Below are 17364 nucleotides of genomic sequence, written 5' to 3' on the forward strand. Positions count from 1 at the left end.
CCAGGATCCACCCGGCATGCCCACCAGGGGGCGATGCTCTGCCCATCTGGGGCGTTGCTCTGTTGCAACCAGAGCCATTCTAGCGCCTGAGGCAGAGGCCATGGAGCCATCCTCAGCGCCCGGGCCAACTTTGCTCCAGTGGAGCCTCGGCTGGCTGCGGGAGGAGAAGAGAGAGTCAGAGAGGAAGGAGAGGGGAGGGGTGGAGAAGCAGATGGGCGCTTCTCCTGTGTGCCCTGGCTGGGAATCGAACCCAGGACTCCTGCACGCCAGGCCGACGCTCTACCACTGAGCCAACCGACCAGGGCATTACTCATTTTCAAAGTAATGAAAATTAAATTCATTTACAGGTTTTTACAGTAACTTTAAAAGAAAAAGTGAAAAAAATTATTTCAACTGTTTGCATTAACTATTTTTGTTAAATCCATATGTAATATCTGTTTAAATGGACTTAATCATTTAATTGTCTAGGAAGAGGTGAGTTACAATTAAAAAGATTAGGGAGTGGTTAGCATCTGAAGGGTGAGAAAAAAAATATTTTTAATGTGATAAGATTTCCCTCAGTCAGCCAACAAATGTGTTTGAGTGACTATTGTACCTGCACTGAATAATTTTGACTGCTGAGCAGTGGTCATTCTAAATATTTTAATCACTGTTTTTATGCTTTAGCAATGTCTTATCAATAGTTCTGCAGAATAGTTTTAGTGATAATGTGTGAACAACTACTTGCATGTACTTTATCCATTTTTCCTAGCAGTTTTCAGGGCAAATATGGAGACCTGTCATTTCATATTTGCTGAATTTCCATCAAAAATGTCTAGAAGATTCTTCACTGGAGAGACCATTCGTCAAAGGAAAAAAAAAGTGTCTTCAGAATTAGTTAAATGACCCCTGGCCAGGGAGCTCAGTTGGTCAGTGTCAAAGTTGCATAACTAGGCCCTGGCCGGTTGGCTCAGTGGTAGAGCGTCGGCCTGGTGTGCAGAAGTCCCGGATTCGATTCCCGGTCAGGGCACAGAGGAGAGGTGCCCATCTGCTTCTCCACGCTTCCCCCTCTCCTTCCTCTCTGTCTCTCTCTTCCCCTCTCGCAGCCGAGGCTCCATTGGAGCAAAAGATGGCCTGGGTGCTGGGGATGGCTCCTTGGCCTCTGCCCCAGGCGCTGGAGTGGCTCTGGTCACGACAGAGCATCGCCCCCTGGTGGGCGTGCCTGGTGGATCCCGGTCGGGTGCATGCGGGAGTCTGTCTGACTGCCTCCCCATTTCCAGCTTCAGAAAAAATACAAAAAAAAAAAAAAATTGCATAACTATAAGTGGAACAACAAATTGCTTTTTCTCTCTAACTTCCTCTTTCTCTAAAAATCAATAAAAAGCAAAAAAAGTTTATTGTGTTTTTCAGAGAAGGCAGATAAAGTGAAACTACATCAGACATGTATTAATGTTATACTTTGTAGTGGTTTGTTCAAGGTTATCTAATAAATGTTAGTAAGAGATGGAGTAAAAGGAGAATACAGAGAGGTAGGAAGTGATATTCATTATTTCTGCAGTGGTCTGGAATTCAGAGGAAAGTTAGGCATGTTATTTGTTCACACAACAGCACCTCCTGACCTTTCTTTTCCCCCACCAAAAATATTTTTTTTAATTGAAAAGGAAAGCAGGTAGAATCAACTTTTTAATTCATACAGTTACACTTGATATCTTACTCCTATTTATTTAGCTCTTGGACTCGTCAAAATTGAAGTTTTTAATTTACTGTTGCCCTTAAAAGTTTATTTGAGGCCCTGGCCAGCTGGCTCAGTGGTAGAGTGTGGGCCTGGCTGTGGATGTCCTGAGTTTGATTCCCAGTCAGGGCACACAGGGGAAGCAACCATCTCCTTCTCCACTGCTCCCTCTTTTCTTTCTCTCTTTTTCTCTCTCTCTACCTCTTCTTCTCCTGCAGCCATGGCTTGATTGGCTCGAGCAAGTTGGCCCCAGGTGCTCCATGGTCTCACCTCAGGCTCTAAAAAAATGGCCCCAGTTGCAGTGGAGCAGTGCCCCAGATGGGCAGAGCATCACTAACTAGTGGGCTTGCTGGGTGTCAGGGCACATGAGGGAGTCTATCTCTGCATTTCCTCCTCTCATTTTAAAAGAAAAGTTTATTTGAAGGAGAAGTTTCAAATGATTAAAATTTGTGAGGTTTATAACTTTGTGTTTTTCTTTTTTTCCTTTTCTTCTTTTTTTTAAGTGAGAAGTGGGGAGGAAAAGAGACAGACTCCCATATGTAACTCGATATCAGGATCCACCTGGCAAGGCCCCTATGGGGCAATGCTCTGCCCATCTAGGGCCATTGCTTGGCAACCGAGCTACTTTAGTGCCTGAGGTGAGGCCATGGAGCCATCCTCAGTGCCTGGGGCCAACTTGCTCCAACTGAGTCATGGCTGCAGGAGGAGAAGAGAAAGATAGAGAGGAATGGGGGAGGGTTGGAGAAGCAAGTGGTTGCTTCTCCTGTGTGCCCTGACTGGAAATTGAACTCGGGACATCTAAACGCTGGGCTAGTGCTCTACCTCTGAGCCAAATGGTCAGAGCCAATGTAATGCCAGTGGCCAAGGCCAGGCAGGTCCACAGTAGATTTGGGCAGGTGGTAGAAAAACTGCGGAGTCAGAAAGGGTTGGGCCATTTCGTTTAATAAAGTCTCACAATGGCAGACAAGCACACAGGCAGGGGAAACCGCCTCTCAGGCAAACAAACAGCAGAATGGTCCCTCACAGTGGTGGGCAGGAAATCTGCACATCTGCAATCCCCTATCTCTTTTGAGTGCAAGCACTCATAGCCTTATACACTGGTACCTTGAGATACGAACAGACCAACAAACAAACTTTTTTTTTTTTTTTTTTAAGATACGAGCTGCGACTCAGTCCGTATTTTTGTTTGAGATCCGACCGAAATTCCGAGATACGAGTCGTGATTCAGGAAGTTGGCGCGTTGGCGCATGGGTCCAGTATCGGCAGTTTGATATATGAGTTGACTGACTTACAAGCTCGGTTACAGAACAAATTAAATTCGTATCTCAAGTACCACTGTATAGGCTATGCACACATGGTGCTGCTATGGACACATGCACCAATCAGGCAAAGTGCTTGAAGCTGGTAACCCCGTGAGCAAGCCTAACACAGTGGCCCCACATTCCACCCCTTTAGGGTTGCTCGCCTCACAATAGGTACACTACATACATTCCAAAAAGTGATGATTACAAAGGTGCCCTTCACAATGTCTCCCTGAGCACTCTGCCCAGGGAGTTAACTGTAGGCCCACCTCCAACTCCCCACCCCACGCTGCCAGCAAGGCCACCCATCATAGGTGGGGGGCCTGTGCAGTCCAGGGCCATGTCCATTGAAACCAAAAATGTTCTTGGTGCATCTCTGCAACTGGGTGAGAGCAGCTTCCCGGTGCAGGAGGGCATCCACTGGAGCTGCCACCCCCCCATCAGGGTCTCTCATACTGTCCAAAGGTGGCGTGTCTATCCAACAAGTGAGCCGGTGCCCCCCCTGGTTGCAATCCAAGAGTCAGTCCACGATAGACAGCCCAGCTGTCTGTGCAAGTCACCAAGGTAAAAGTCCATTTTAAGCAACTAGGTTCACATGGGGCTTCAGGCCTCCCCCCCTCCACCATCCCTTCTGTCCAGGCTGCCCTGAAGGCGCTGACCCAAGGAAGAGTGTGTTGCAACAGTGGCCAGCCTCTCTACCTCTGCTCCAGAGAGTATGATGCCATCCACCCCTAAGCCCTACAATCAGCAAGCCTGCCAGGGGCTCAGTAGCTCCTCTTTGCTGCTGGGTTTTTAACTTCTGGACGACCACTGGCCAAGCTCTGAGTGTGCAGACAGCAGTTTCAGCCCAAGCCTCCTCATCCTCAGAAGAGGAGATGGAAATGCCTGCTCCCATCGACTCAGACATCCTGCTGGCACAGCTCCGTTTCCTGCTTCTGTGGCTGCCGGCTCTCGGCCTAAAGCTGAACCTGCAGTTGTTCCTACAACAACTGCTGCTGCCAACGTTCAACCTCCAGGGCAAACTGCAACTCACGAACCCGTTCAGCCACCTCCAGTGCTCACTCCAGTGCAAGTCGCTGCGACTGGGTCCGCAACTCATTTGGAGCTCTTTACCTCGGGCTGCCTCTTGCACAGAGCTCTGGGTTTCCTCGCTTAGGTCTGTAACAAACCACCAGCCCACGGTCCCCAAGAGGACAGCTGTGGGGAGCCATAACAATGACTAGTCCTCTACCCCATCCCTCAAGGGTGGCTGTGGCTCCATACCCATCTGCTCCGAACCCTGCCCGCTATGCCAGATGTAATGCCAGTGGCCGAGGCCAGGCAGGTTCACATTGGATTTGGGCAGGAAAACTGTGGAGCCAGAAAGGATTGAGCCATTCGTTTAATAAAGTCTCACAACAATGGACAAGCACACAAGCAGGGGAAACTGCCTCTCAGGCAAACAAACAGCAAAATGGCCCCTCACAGTGGCAGGCAGGCAACCCACCATCTGCAATACCTTGTCTCTCTTCAGTTCAAGCACCCATAACCTTACATAGGCCATACACATGTGGCACTGCTCTGCACCCACGCACTAATCGGGGAAAGTGCTTGCAGCTGGTAACCTGGCCAGTAAGCCTAGCACAGCTTGCCCCACAGCAACTTTGTGTTTTTCTACTACTACTTTTTGTGGTTCTTAAAACCTAGTTATGTGAGTTCCATTTTACTTAAAATAGCTTTTTAAGTAGAGATATGCATTTTTTTCAAGTAGAAATATGTGAGGTTGTATTTTATAATCTTTTTAAACAATTTTAAGTATAAAATTGTTGTTATAAAATCTGGTTGTTATAGACCTGTGGTGGCGCAGTGGATAAAGCGTCGACCTGGAAATGCTGAGGTCACCGGTTCAAAACCCTGGGCCTGCCTGGTCAAGGCACATATGGGAGTTGATGCTTCCAGCTCCTCCCCCCTTCTCTCTCTCTGTCTCTCTCTCCTCTGTCTCTCTCCTCTCTAAAAATGAATAAATAAAAAATAAATAAATAAATAAAAAATTAAAAAAAAAAAAAAGGCCCTGGCCAGTTGGCTCAGCAGTAGAGCGTCGGCCTGGCGTGCGGGGGACCCGGGTTCGATTCTAGGCCAGGGCACATAGGAGAGGCACCCATTTGCTTCTCCACCCCCCCCTCCTTCCTCTCTGTCTCTCTCTTCCCCTCCCGCAGCCGAGGCTCCATTGGAGCAAAGATGGCCCGGGCGCTGGGGATGGCTCCTTGGCCTCTGCCCCAGGCGCTAGAGCGGCTCTGGTCAAGGCAGAGCGACGCCCCGGATGGGCAGAGCATCGCCCCCTGGTGGGCAGAGCATCGCCCCTGGTGGGCGTGCCGGGTGGATCCCGGTCGGGCGCATGCAGGAGTCTGTCTGACTGTCTCCCCGTTTCCAGCTTCAGAAAAATACAGGGAAAAAAAAAAAAATCTGGTTGTTATAAAATCAACCAGAAAAAGATGACTTTGTGTGATAGGCAGATAGACATGAACAGAGCAAGGACTGTAGGCCAGGTACAGAAAGTCACTAGGGCCAAAAGCCCCAGGTGCCTAGCAGTGGGCAAAACTGGGAAAACAAGGACCCCCCCCCCCCCCATGACTTTTCCTTCCTTAGCTGATCGTGCAGTTTAGACCCCCTGATTTCATATTGGTGGTCATGGAATTTGGATTCTCCCTTGACCTTTCCTCCTTTGGCATATCAACAGTCATGTGGTTTTAGGCCCCTTTAGAGGAAGAACAAACAAGAACACCAGAGAAGACTGCATTAAGCCCTAGAAATAACATTTAGGCTTCAGATGTGTTTCACCTCCAGGCCCAGAAAAGCAGCAAAACCAGACAAAGCCAAGGCTGACCTCAGGACCAGCTACATTGACTAATGACCCCTTGATGCCGATCAGTCAGTAGAGAACAGGACCCTGAAAGAACACACCTGGAAAGATTATGAATATTCTATTTGGATCCTTTCCTGGGACTGCTGCTTAAATCCCCACCCTTAAAATCCTTCAAGACAGAAGTTCTAACACTCTCTTCTAGGATCACTCCTGCACCTTTCCCTTTCTCCTCCTCCTCTTCTCCCTCCCAGGAGTGTATTCCTTGCCTCTCTCTCCTAAACTGTGTGGAACCCCGCAAGACTTGCAACCATCGGAGAAGTAGGCTGTGGCAGCTCGTCCTGGTCCTGGGCCAACACCCTAAATCTGTCTCCAAGGTCCCCTTTCTAACTTTTTCTTTCATGGCCAATTAACTTCTTTCTTTACTTAGTCCATTTTGTGTCCTGATTGAATTCTTTCTCTCAAGGAGGCAAGAATCTAGGTCTCATTGCCTCTCCTGTAATATTTAGATTTTGAAAATAGGTTTGGTGATTTATTTAAATTTTTTAATTTGAAATTTCAAGGATGTCTTATTTGTAGATTATATTAGGCTAGAAAAAAAATTGAACATTTTCAGTGACTTGGTGAACTTACTTATATATGAAACATATTTTTTTTTTCAGTGAAAAGAAAATCCTGCTAGGTATACTGTTTTGCACCTTTTTAATTTAATTCAATTTAATTTTTTTTACCTAAAAGAAAAGTCAATATCAGGCTTCCATAGAAGATGGGCCAATATGAATTCTGCAGTCATCTGTTACCATTGAACATAAATAGCAACCACATCCAGCTGTTACGGAGGACTAATCTAAGTAAATAAGATTTAATCATGCAAGTAAAAAATACCTTGCTTGTTATGGAACCTCCTTGTACATTTTTTCAGCAATTCCCTATAAACCTACAATTATTTCAAAATAAAAACTTTAAAATATATTGTTCTTATTTGGATGATACCAAACTTTAGAAATTGAGGGTAGAAGAGTCAATTTGTTAAGACAAAACCAAGCAAAACTGCTCTCCAAGAGAAAAAGGGGTTCTCGGCCCTGGCCGGTTGGCTCAGTGGTAGAGCGTTGGCCCGGCGTGCAGAAGTCCCGGGTTCGATTCCCGGCCAGGGCACACAGGAGAGGCGCCCATCTGCTTCTCCACCCCTCCCCCTCTCCTTCCTCTCTGTCTCTCTCTTCCCCTCCTGCAGCGAGGCTCTATTGGAGCAAAGATGGCCTGAGCGCTGGGGATGGCTCCTTGGCCTCTGCCCCAGGCGCTAGAGTGGCTCTGGTCGCAGAGGAGCATCGCCCCCTGGTGGGCAGGGCGTCGCCCCCTGGTGGGCAGGGCGTCACCCCATGGTGGGCGTGCCGGGTGGATCCCGGTGGGGCGCATGCGGGAGTCTGTCTGACTATCTCTCCCCGTTTCCGGCTTCAGAAAAATACAAAAAAAAAAAAAAAAAAGAAAAAAAAAAGAAAAAGGGGTTCTCCTAAGTTCTCTTTCTTTTCTTTTTTCTTATCTTTTCTTGTTGAAGCATATTTTTATCTACCATAAATGTACCCATTTTTAAGTGTATAACTTACTGGTTTTTAGTAACTTTACGGAGTGGTGCAACCATCACCACAAATCAGTTTTAGAATTTTTTCATTCTCCCAAAATTTATATCCCTCATGTTCATATACAGTGACTGCTTTTTTTCCACCCTCAGTTCTAGGCAGCCACTGATACACTCTTCTCTATAGATTTCACTTTTCTGGACATTTCATATAATCATGCAATATGTGGTCTCATATGTCTGACCTCTTTCACTTAGTAAAATTGTTTATACGGTTCATAAAGTATGTGTTAGTGTTTGTTCCTTTTTATTGCTGAATTATATTGCATTTTATGGATAACACCTCATTTTGTTTATTTGCCAGGTGATGAACATTTAGGTTGTTCCCAACATTAGGTTATTTTTTTTTTTTTTTTTTTTTTACAGAGTCAGAGATAGACAGGGACAGACAGACAGGAATGGAGAGAAATGAGAAGCATGAATCATTAGTTTTTCGTTGCGCATTGCAACTTCTTAGTTGTTCATTGATTGCTTTCTCATATGTGCCTTGACCGTGGGCCTTCAGCAGACCGAGTAACCCCTTGCTCGAGCCAGCGACCTTGGGTCCAAGCTGGTGAGCTTTGCTCAAACCAGATGAGCCCGTGCTCAAGCCGGCGACCTCGGGGTCTCGAACCTGGGTCCTTCCGCATCCCAGTCCGACGCTCTATCCACTGCGCCACCACCTGGTCAGGCTATTTTTTTTTTTTTGGCTATTATTAATAATTATATCTTGCTTTCTTTCCACTAACAGTATAGCTGGGCAAATTTTTAAAATTAATACTTAAAATCTGCAATATTTTTTCTTGCCATTGTCTTATAAAAAACATTGTAGGATATATTGTAATTTATTTAACCAGTAGTGCTAGTGGATGTTTTTGAATTTTCTTAATTTTTACTATTATGAATAGCACTGCAGTGAATATTCTTCCACAGTTTTTTGTATGTATGTTTTATTGTGATAGAGCTCTAAAAGTGGAATTTCTGAATCAGAGGGCATGAATATTTACAGTTTTAGTAAAATATTGAAGACCAGAAGATATCTTTAGTCATGATTCTAGTTGATAACAAAGGTGTGTTGTCATGTTATTTGTACATTACTGTATTTTTAGTTAGCCAAGAAAAAGAAGTTCTGCTGGCTTGAGTTAATAAATATGTTGCCTGACCAGGCGGTGGTGCAGTGGGTAGAGCCTCGGATTGGGACGCGGAGGATCCAGGTTCGAAACCCCAAAGTCACCAGCTTGAGCGCTGGCTCATCAGCTTGAGCCCAAGGTCACTGGCTTGAGCAAGGGTCACTTGGTCATCTGTAGCCCCCTCCCCCCATCAAGGCACATATAGGAAAACAATCAAAGAACAATTAAGGTGCTGCAACAAAGAATTGATGCTTCTCATCTCTCTTCCTTCCTGTCTGTCTGTTCCTATCTGCCCCTCTCTCTGTCTCTGTCACAAAAAATAAATAAATAAATATGTTAAAATGTTTTGTGTTGAAAATAATAGGAACATATCAACTTCAAAGTCTAACATGACAAAATGAATATGCAATTGAGAAATATTTCTTGTTATTTTACTTTCTTTGTATTAGAACCATCTACTAAAAATGTTAGGGGCTACTGTAAAAGTATAGAGCATGCATGGGAGAACTTTTAGTTAAAAATATACTGAGTAGCCTGACCAGGTGGTGGCGCAGTGGATAAAGTGTCGGACTGGGTTGCAGAGGACCCAGGTTCAAGACCCAGAGGTCACCAGCTTGAGCGTGGGCTCATCTGGTTTGAGCAAAAAGCTCACCAGCTTCAACCCAATGTCGCTGGCTCAAGCAAGGGGTTACTCGGTCTGCTGAAGGCCCGCAGTCAAAGCACATATGAGAAAGCAATCAATGAACAACTAAGGTGTTGCAATGCGCAACGAAAAACTAATGATTGATGCTTCTCCTCTCTCCGTTCCTGCCTGTCTGTCCCTGTCTATCCCTCTCTCTGACTCTCTCTGTCTCTGTAAAAAAAAAAAAAAAAATACACACACACAGGGTAATCTCAGATGGTGGCAGAATTATGAGTTACAATTGTCAGTTTCAAGAATGGTCTCTTCTTTCCTATTTTCCTGGAATTTTCAATATTTTGTGCAAGTGAAGACGCTGAAACCAAATAGGTTTAAACCTGAGCTACAAGTGCTCTTGTCTTCTGTATTTCTTTCCACATATATATGAAATATGTGTATATTGAACATGCTGTCATCAAGGCTATAAGTAAATTTTCGATAAGGTGACAGTAAAACCTGGGTTCTTTGTTAGAAACCTTGACTTTGAATTTTTAAATTTTTTTATTTTTAAGAGAGACAGGACAGATGAGAAACTCATAGTTGCAACACTTTAGTGGTTCATTGATTGCTTCTCATATGTGCCTTGACTGGCGGGGTGGGGGTGGGGCTCCAGCCAAACCAGTCACCCCTTTCTCAAGCCAGCAACCTTGGGCTTTAAGCCAGCCACCTTAAGGTTTAAGCCAGCGACCATGGGGTCATGTTTATGATCTCACACTCAAGCTGGTCACCCTGCTCTCAAGCTGGTCAGCCCATGTTCAAGTCAGATGAGCCTGTGCTCAAGCCTGTGTGACCTTGGGGTTTTGAACCTGGGTCCTCAGCATCCCAGGTTGCTGCGCCACTGCCTGATCAGGCTAAGACTTCTTAATAAGAACCAAGACTTCTGAGTATAATTTAACCTTTTCTTGACTGCTTAATGTTTGAAGTACTGTAACAGTAAAGTGACCAACTTTTTTATAATGAAAAGGACAAAAATAAATTGAAGAAAACAATATCGTAAATAAAAGAAACATTTTATTCATTGCAACAGTAATGCACTACAATATGATAAATGCATAATAAAAACATTTTATATTGTAATTATGCTTACATGCCTATTAATTTTTAATAATAATTGTAAGAAGTACTTAGTAAAACTAAATAAATATCAAACAAAACCACTAATTTGGAGTGCTATTTGGGTGTATTATTTTCTAATTAAAAAACGTCTGTTGGCCCTGGCCGGTTGGCTCAGTGGTAGAGCATTGGCCTGGCGTGCAGGAATCCCAGGTTCGATTCTCGGCCAGGGCACACAGGAGAAGTGCCCATCTGCTTCTCCACCCCTCCCCCTCTCCTTCCTCTCTGTCTCTCTCTTCACCTCCCACCGAGGCTCCACTGGAGCAAAGTCGCCCCGGGTGCTGGGGACGCACGGCTCCCGGCTCCCGGTGGCCTCTGCCTCAGGCGCTAGAATGGCTCTGGTTGCAGCAGAGCGGAGCCCGGATGGGCGGAGCATCGCCCCCTGGTGGGCATGCCGGGTGGATCCTGGTCGGGCACATGCAGGAGTCTGTCAGCCTCCCTGTTTCCAACTTCAGAAAAATACACACACACAAAACAAAACAAAAGTCTGTTCTAGGCAACTATTTAATAAAAATGTATTATTAATAGATATAGTTTGAGGTTAGATTTCCACTTTAAAACTCAAATTTCAGGAAAATACTTGTAAATAAAATTATACATATTTAGAAATTATTAAATAGGTAATGAATTAATAAAACATGAATTGTGCTTACCTGTCTATGATTGAATATTCACTGAGAGAAATAATCATGAGCCTACAATGTCGTATGTGCCGGTTCGTGTTTCAGTAAGAAGTACACAAAGCCATTTGCGCACTTAGTATATTGTGCGCTCTCTCAAGGTCTCCCATGTGGAGCGCATGTGTCTCATAATCGCAGCTCGCCGCACTGTACTGATCCTTAGTGAATCATCATGTCAAAAACACAGCCTGACCAGGCGGTGTTGCAGTGGATAGAGGCATTGGACTGGGATGCCGAGGACCCTGGTTCGAGACCCTGAGGTCGCCAGCTTGAGCACGGGCTCATCTGGTTTGAGCAAAAAGCTCACCAGCTTGGACCCAAAGTCGCTGGCTCCAAAAAGGGGTTATTCGGTCTGCTGAAGGCCCGCGGTTAAGGCACATATGAGAAAGCAATCAATGAACAACTAAGGTGTCACAATGTGCAATGAAAAACTAATGATTGATGCCTCTCATCTCTCTGTTCCTGTCTGTCTGTCCCTGTCCATCCCTTTCTCTGACTCTCTCTCTGTCTCTGTAAAAAACAACAAAAACAAAACAAAACAAATACAGTACGTCACAACACACGCATGGATCGACTTTGCATCGATCGAATATGGACATTTACAGATTAGTTTTCAAATATCAAAAAGGAGGACATGTAGGAGGACACTTTTCAAGGGAGGATGGAACTTAGAAAAGCAGGACTGTCCTCCCTAAAGGGGGAAAATTGGTCACCTTAGACAGTGACACACAATTCTCAGGACCTTGTTGCCCCACTTACAAGATGGTCTCTATGTTCTTGTTTCTTTAAAAAATTTTTTTTGTTGTTCCTTTCCTTGTAAGCCTGGTAAATATTATTTCTTCTAATGGTCTTTGTGCTGATTTGAATAGCCCTTCACTCCCAGCTCTTTTCCAGTTTCCCTTTAAATATGCATAATACATATTGGGAACCCAGGTAACCTGGACATGTTAGAATTATGCACAAATGAGAACTATTAGGCGCGTTAGGTGAGAACTTTGGGGCATGAGAGCTCAGACTTTGGATTTTAAGATTTTATATTTCAACGTTTTTTTTCACAGTTCATATGATGGGAATTGGTGGATCACCTAATCATTTGTAGTTTCCATATATATATTTAAAGAATGGAATGAAAGCCTCACAGGTTTCAAGGCTGTCATTATTTGTCACTAATTTTATTTACTAATCTGCATGATGTTAATTTTGCCTTCTGTAGATTCATGATAATGGTTATCTCAAAAAATATTCTTATTTTGGTTGGAATAAATTTGCGTGAAAAACCCAGGTAAAGTAAAAACTAAAGTGAGATAATATCTTTTTTTTATCTTAAACATGAAATATTGTAGAAGCCAAATGGTTGTATTTGAGATGGTAGTATATTTAGTTTTACCATCTGGTAAGAGATGGTAGTTTTATGTTAAATTCTTCCTGAAAAATGGAAATGGATGTTCAAAATGCTAAGTATATTATTTATATTATCTCCTTATGAATATGACACCTTACTTTGTTGTATGTATGGCAAACTAATTACTTGGTATATTGGCTGACAAGTTTGTTAGGGATTGCTTCAACATAACTGGAAGTTCCTAAGTTTCCTGTTTTCAGCAAACTTTGTAAAAATTAGGTTTCAGATTGCATAACTGTTTACAGTATTGTTTTTTATTTCCAGTAAGTATATTCAGTTTTTCATTATTATATTTTCACTGAAGAAAAATAAAACTGCTAACTGTAAAGAGAGTTGTTGAGCTTGGTTTATCAATAGTCTTTTCTTTCAACTATAACATTGATATTTCTAATATTTTCTTTGCTGTGGCTAGTTAATTTAGCATTTATTGGATTAAATAACAGGAAAGGTTTTGTAGGATTTTGTAGTGGCTTGATGTTGGTAATTTCTCATTAGTTGAGGATTAGCCAGTAGACTGTTACTGCTCTTTTCTTAAAATTTTAAATATTTTCTCACTTCTCCAATTGCTTAAGTTTACTGAAAGACTTATATTAGCAATGAATGATAAAGTATCTTCTGATACTCAATGCTTATATGATTAGTAATATGCTGTCTTAACTCAGAAGTTAAGATTTAGTCATTTTAAAGCACAGAATTAGGCCTGACCTGTGGTGGTGCAGTGGATAAAGCGTTGACCTGGAACACTGAGGTCGCTGGTTCGAAACCCTGGGCTTGCCTGGTCGAGGCACATATGGGAGTTGGTGCTTCCTGCTCCTCCCCCCTTTCTCTCTCTCTCTCTCTCTCTCTCTCTCTCTCTCTCTCTCTCCTGTTACTCTAAAAATGAATGAATAAATAAAAAAATTATAAAAAACCCAGAATTATGAGTTAAATCGGTGATTTTGGATCCTAATTACCAAATTTTGGCAGCGCACTAAAAAGATAGTTTATGCTGATTTGACCAAAAAATAGGTATAACTTTGACTCATTCACACCAAATGGCAATTCTTGTGTTGGCTACTGTCATTTTTTATTTGCAATCTAAGGGAAAAGAGGTCAGTGCCCCTGACTAAATAGGCACTGCATGTTTTAAAAATTCTTGTGGCATACCAGTTGAAAATCGCTGAGTTAAATAATCTGGAATCCTTAATGCATGCTCAGGGAATTGAATTGATATTTGGTAGTGTATTTTAGAGATCCATGTTTATCTTTTCTGAATTATGCTGTATATTATTCCTTTAAATTTTAGACTTATGTTAATATTCATTTATAATCACTTATGAGTGATTATAGAGTATGCATATGTATGTGCTTGTACACTATGATAAATTATAAACTTTATGAAACTGTACAGTATTCCTTTGATACAGTTTAAAAGCTTACAATGAACAACAGTGGTTAGATTTAGGAAAGACAGCTCACTTGGACATCAGAATTGCATATTCCATATTAGTTAATGTAGTGTTATTCTTAAGTCATTTGATCTCCCTCTCTCTTTTTCTTTTTGTTAAACTAAAAATCTTTTTAAATTGTAGGGGGAAAAGAATAGTGGATTTGATGTCCTTTACCATAATATGAAACATGGACAGATATCGACAAAAGAATTAGCAGATTTTGTAAGAGAAAGGTATGTATTTTTTTTAATGTTGATTAACAATTCATTACAAGTTAAACTTTAGATATCAATAATTCAGAAAATTTTGGTTGCAATCAAGTACATGTGTTAAAAGTATACTATAGTTACTAATTATATATATATATATATATATATATATATATATATATTAGTGGTTATCTGTGATCTGTATACACCGAGAGCTTAAATAGTGGTAGTGGCTCCAAGTGACATTGTGAAACTGATTTACATACCAGTGCTTGAAAGTATTATCTACATATTTTTCATTGAATGTGCTAACCTAGAGATACAATAGAAAAATTGAGAAACTTTGAAGGAAAAATACTACTGGTTCTTTAAATAAACATGTCAGTAAACAAAATATACTGAAACAACTTGAAAAGACTAAATTTTCTGAACTTGTAGTTTAATTATGAAATTTACTATAACTTTTGTTTAAAAAAATTCCTCAGAATGTATTATTAAATTCTGCAAGTTTACAAAATGTGATTGTTTTTAAGACTATAATAGTTAATTTAGAAACTTAAAAATCATTATAATTCAATTTGATTAAAGCTGTTTTGGCCCTGGCCGTTTGGCTCAGCGGTAGAGTGTCGGCCTGGCGTGCGGGGGACCCGGGTTCGATTCCTGGCCAGGGCACATAGGAGAAGCGCCCATTTGCTTCTCCACCCCCCCCCCTTTCCTCTCTGTCTCTCTCTTCCCCTCCTGCAGCCAAGGCTCCATTGGAGCAAAGATGGTCCGGGCGCTGGGGATGGCTCCTTGGCCTCTGCCCCAGGCACTAGAGTGGCTCTGGTCGTGGCAGAGCGACATCCCGGAGGGGCAGAGCATCGCCCCCTGGTGGGCAGAGTGTCGCCCCTGGTGGGCGTGCCAGGTGGATCCCGGTCGGGCGCATGCGGGAGTCTGTCTGATTGTCTCTCCCCGTTTCCAGCTTCGGAAAAAAATACAAAAAAAAAAAAAAAGCTGTTTTGTGGCTGGCCTCAGTTGGTAATTTTTTTGTTTATTATTATTATTATTATTTTTTGTATTTTTCTGAATTGAGAAGAGGAGAGGCAGAGAGACCAACTCCTGCATGCGCCCGACAGGTATCCACCTGGCATGCCCACTAGGGTGCGATGCTCTGCCTATCAAGGGCATTGCTCCGTTGCAACCAGAGCCATTCTAGCGCCTGAGGCAGAGGCCATGGAGCCATTCTCAGCGCCCAGGCTGACTTTGCTCCAGTGGAGCCTTGCTGTGGGAGGGGAAGAGAGTGATAGAAAGAAAGGAGAGGGGGAAGGGTGGAGAAGCAGATGGGCTCTTCTCCTGTGTGCCCTGACTTGGAATCGAACCCAGGACTTCCACATGCCGGGCTGATACTCTACCACTGAGCCAACTGGCCAGGGCTTCAGTTGGTAATTTTTATATGAACACAGTTAAAATCTTTACCTTGATAATATAGGGATATTTTGCCTTTAGATACAGTATTTCATTCATTTATTCTTTCAACAATATATGTCTAGTGTCTGTTGTGTGCCAGGTACTTGTCTGAATTCTGGCATATAGTAGTAAAGATACAACTTCTGCATTCATAGAGTTAACTGACTGGTAGAAATTGGAGAACAAACTTTTCATGTAACACCGATCCTCTTATGGCTTCCACTTCTATTGGAGTTAAGAGGGAGTCCAAAAGCTCTAAGTATTATGGATAAAGCTGTTCCTCTCTTGTCTTCTATGTCATCATTGGCAGGTGTAAAAGAGAGGCCCCAGAACTCTGCATCTCTGCATGCCCTAGCCTGCCTGCCTTCCCCAACACTTGCATCAATACTATTACTAACTACCTTGAGACCATCAAGGCAGTTGTCATTATGCCTTTTAGCCCCATTTATATCAGTCACTATAAGAAGTCCAGGCCTCCCACGCCATCTCTTCTTTGCCTAGAATCCAACCTCTTTTTGACTCTGTGAGCTGTGAGACAACTCCTACTCTCACCTCTCTTTCCTGATTTATTTTTTTATAAAACTTAAACCATCTGTTATAACTGATGTTTAACTTGTTTATCTTAGAATATAAACCTCATAGGAACACGGATTTTTTTTGTGTGTGTGTGTGTGTGTCGTTTTTGCTTATTACTTTATTTTCTGCACTTGGAGAGTGTTTGCTCCCTTTAGTAGGCCCTCAGTAAATATTTGTTTTCTAAATCACTTTATTTATTTATTTATTATTATTATTTTTTTACAGAGACAGAGTCAGAGAGAGGGATAGGTAGGGACAGACAGACAGGAACAGAGAGAGATGAGAAGCATCAATCATCAGTTTTTTGTTGCAACACCTTAGTTGTTCATTAATTGTCTTCTCATATGTGCCTTGACCGTGGGCCTTCGGCAGACCGAGTAACTCCTTGCTCAAGCTGGCGACCTCGAGGTCTCGAACCTGGGTCCTCTGCATCCCAGTACGACGCTCTATCCACTACGCCACTGCCTGGTCAGGCTAAATCACTTTATTTTTTAATTACAGTTGACATACATTATCATATTAGTTTCAGGTGTATACTGCAGAGATTAGACATTATATAATTCACTAAGTGATAATCCTGATAAACCTTTCACCCATCTGATACCATTCATAGTTATTAGAATATTATTTACTATATCCCCTATGCCAGGGGTAGTCTACCTTTTTATACCTACTGCCTACTTTTGTATCTGTTAGTAGTAAAATTTTCTAACTGCCCACCGGTTCCACAGTAATGGTGATTTATAAAGTAGGGAAGTAACTTTACTTTATAAAATTTATAAAGCAGAGTTACAGCAGGTTAAAGCATATAATAATAATTACTTACCAAGTACTTTATGTCAGATTTTCGCTTAAGTTTGGCAGAATAAATCTTTATAAAACAACTTACTATAGTTAAATCTATCTTTTTATTTATACTTTGGTTGCTCCGGTACCACCCACCACGAAAGCTGGAACTCCCACTAGTGGGCAGTAGGGACCAGGTTGACTACCACTGCCCTATGCTGTGCTTTACATCCCCAAGACTACTTTTTAACCAGCTATCCCTTCAACCTCCCTCTTATTTGGCAACTGTCAAAATGTTCTCTGTATCTGTGAGTCTGTTTCTGTTCTGCTTATTTGTTTTTTTAGACTCAGTAGATAGATATGTATTTATTGCCATTTAATTTGTATTTTTTATCTTTTTTCTTCTGATGCTGATGCTTTTTTTTGTATTTTTCTGAAGTGAGAAGAGAC

The 17364-nt window shown here is 42.4% G+C and overlaps 1 protein-coding gene across 1 annotated transcript in view; it reads left to right on the forward strand.

The window, feature by feature from the left end:
- Nucleotides 1–17364, forward strand: part of FCHO2 (FCH and mu domain containing endocytic adaptor 2) — a 146465-nt gene that overhangs the window by 9963 nt on the left and 119138 nt on the right. Inside the window, exon 2 of the mRNA XM_066377004.1 lies at nucleotides 14039–14130. Within this exon, the coding sequence (XP_066233101.1) occupies nucleotides 14039–14130 (92 nt within the window). The remainder of the gene's footprint in view (nucleotides 1–14038; nucleotides 14131–17364) is intronic.

Source organism: Saccopteryx leptura, chromosome 1, assembly GCF_036850995.1.
Source record: "Saccopteryx leptura isolate mSacLep1 chromosome 1, mSacLep1_pri_phased_curated, whole genome shotgun sequence".
Classification (NCBI taxonomy): domain Eukaryota; kingdom Metazoa; phylum Chordata; class Mammalia; order Chiroptera; family Emballonuridae; genus Saccopteryx; species Saccopteryx leptura.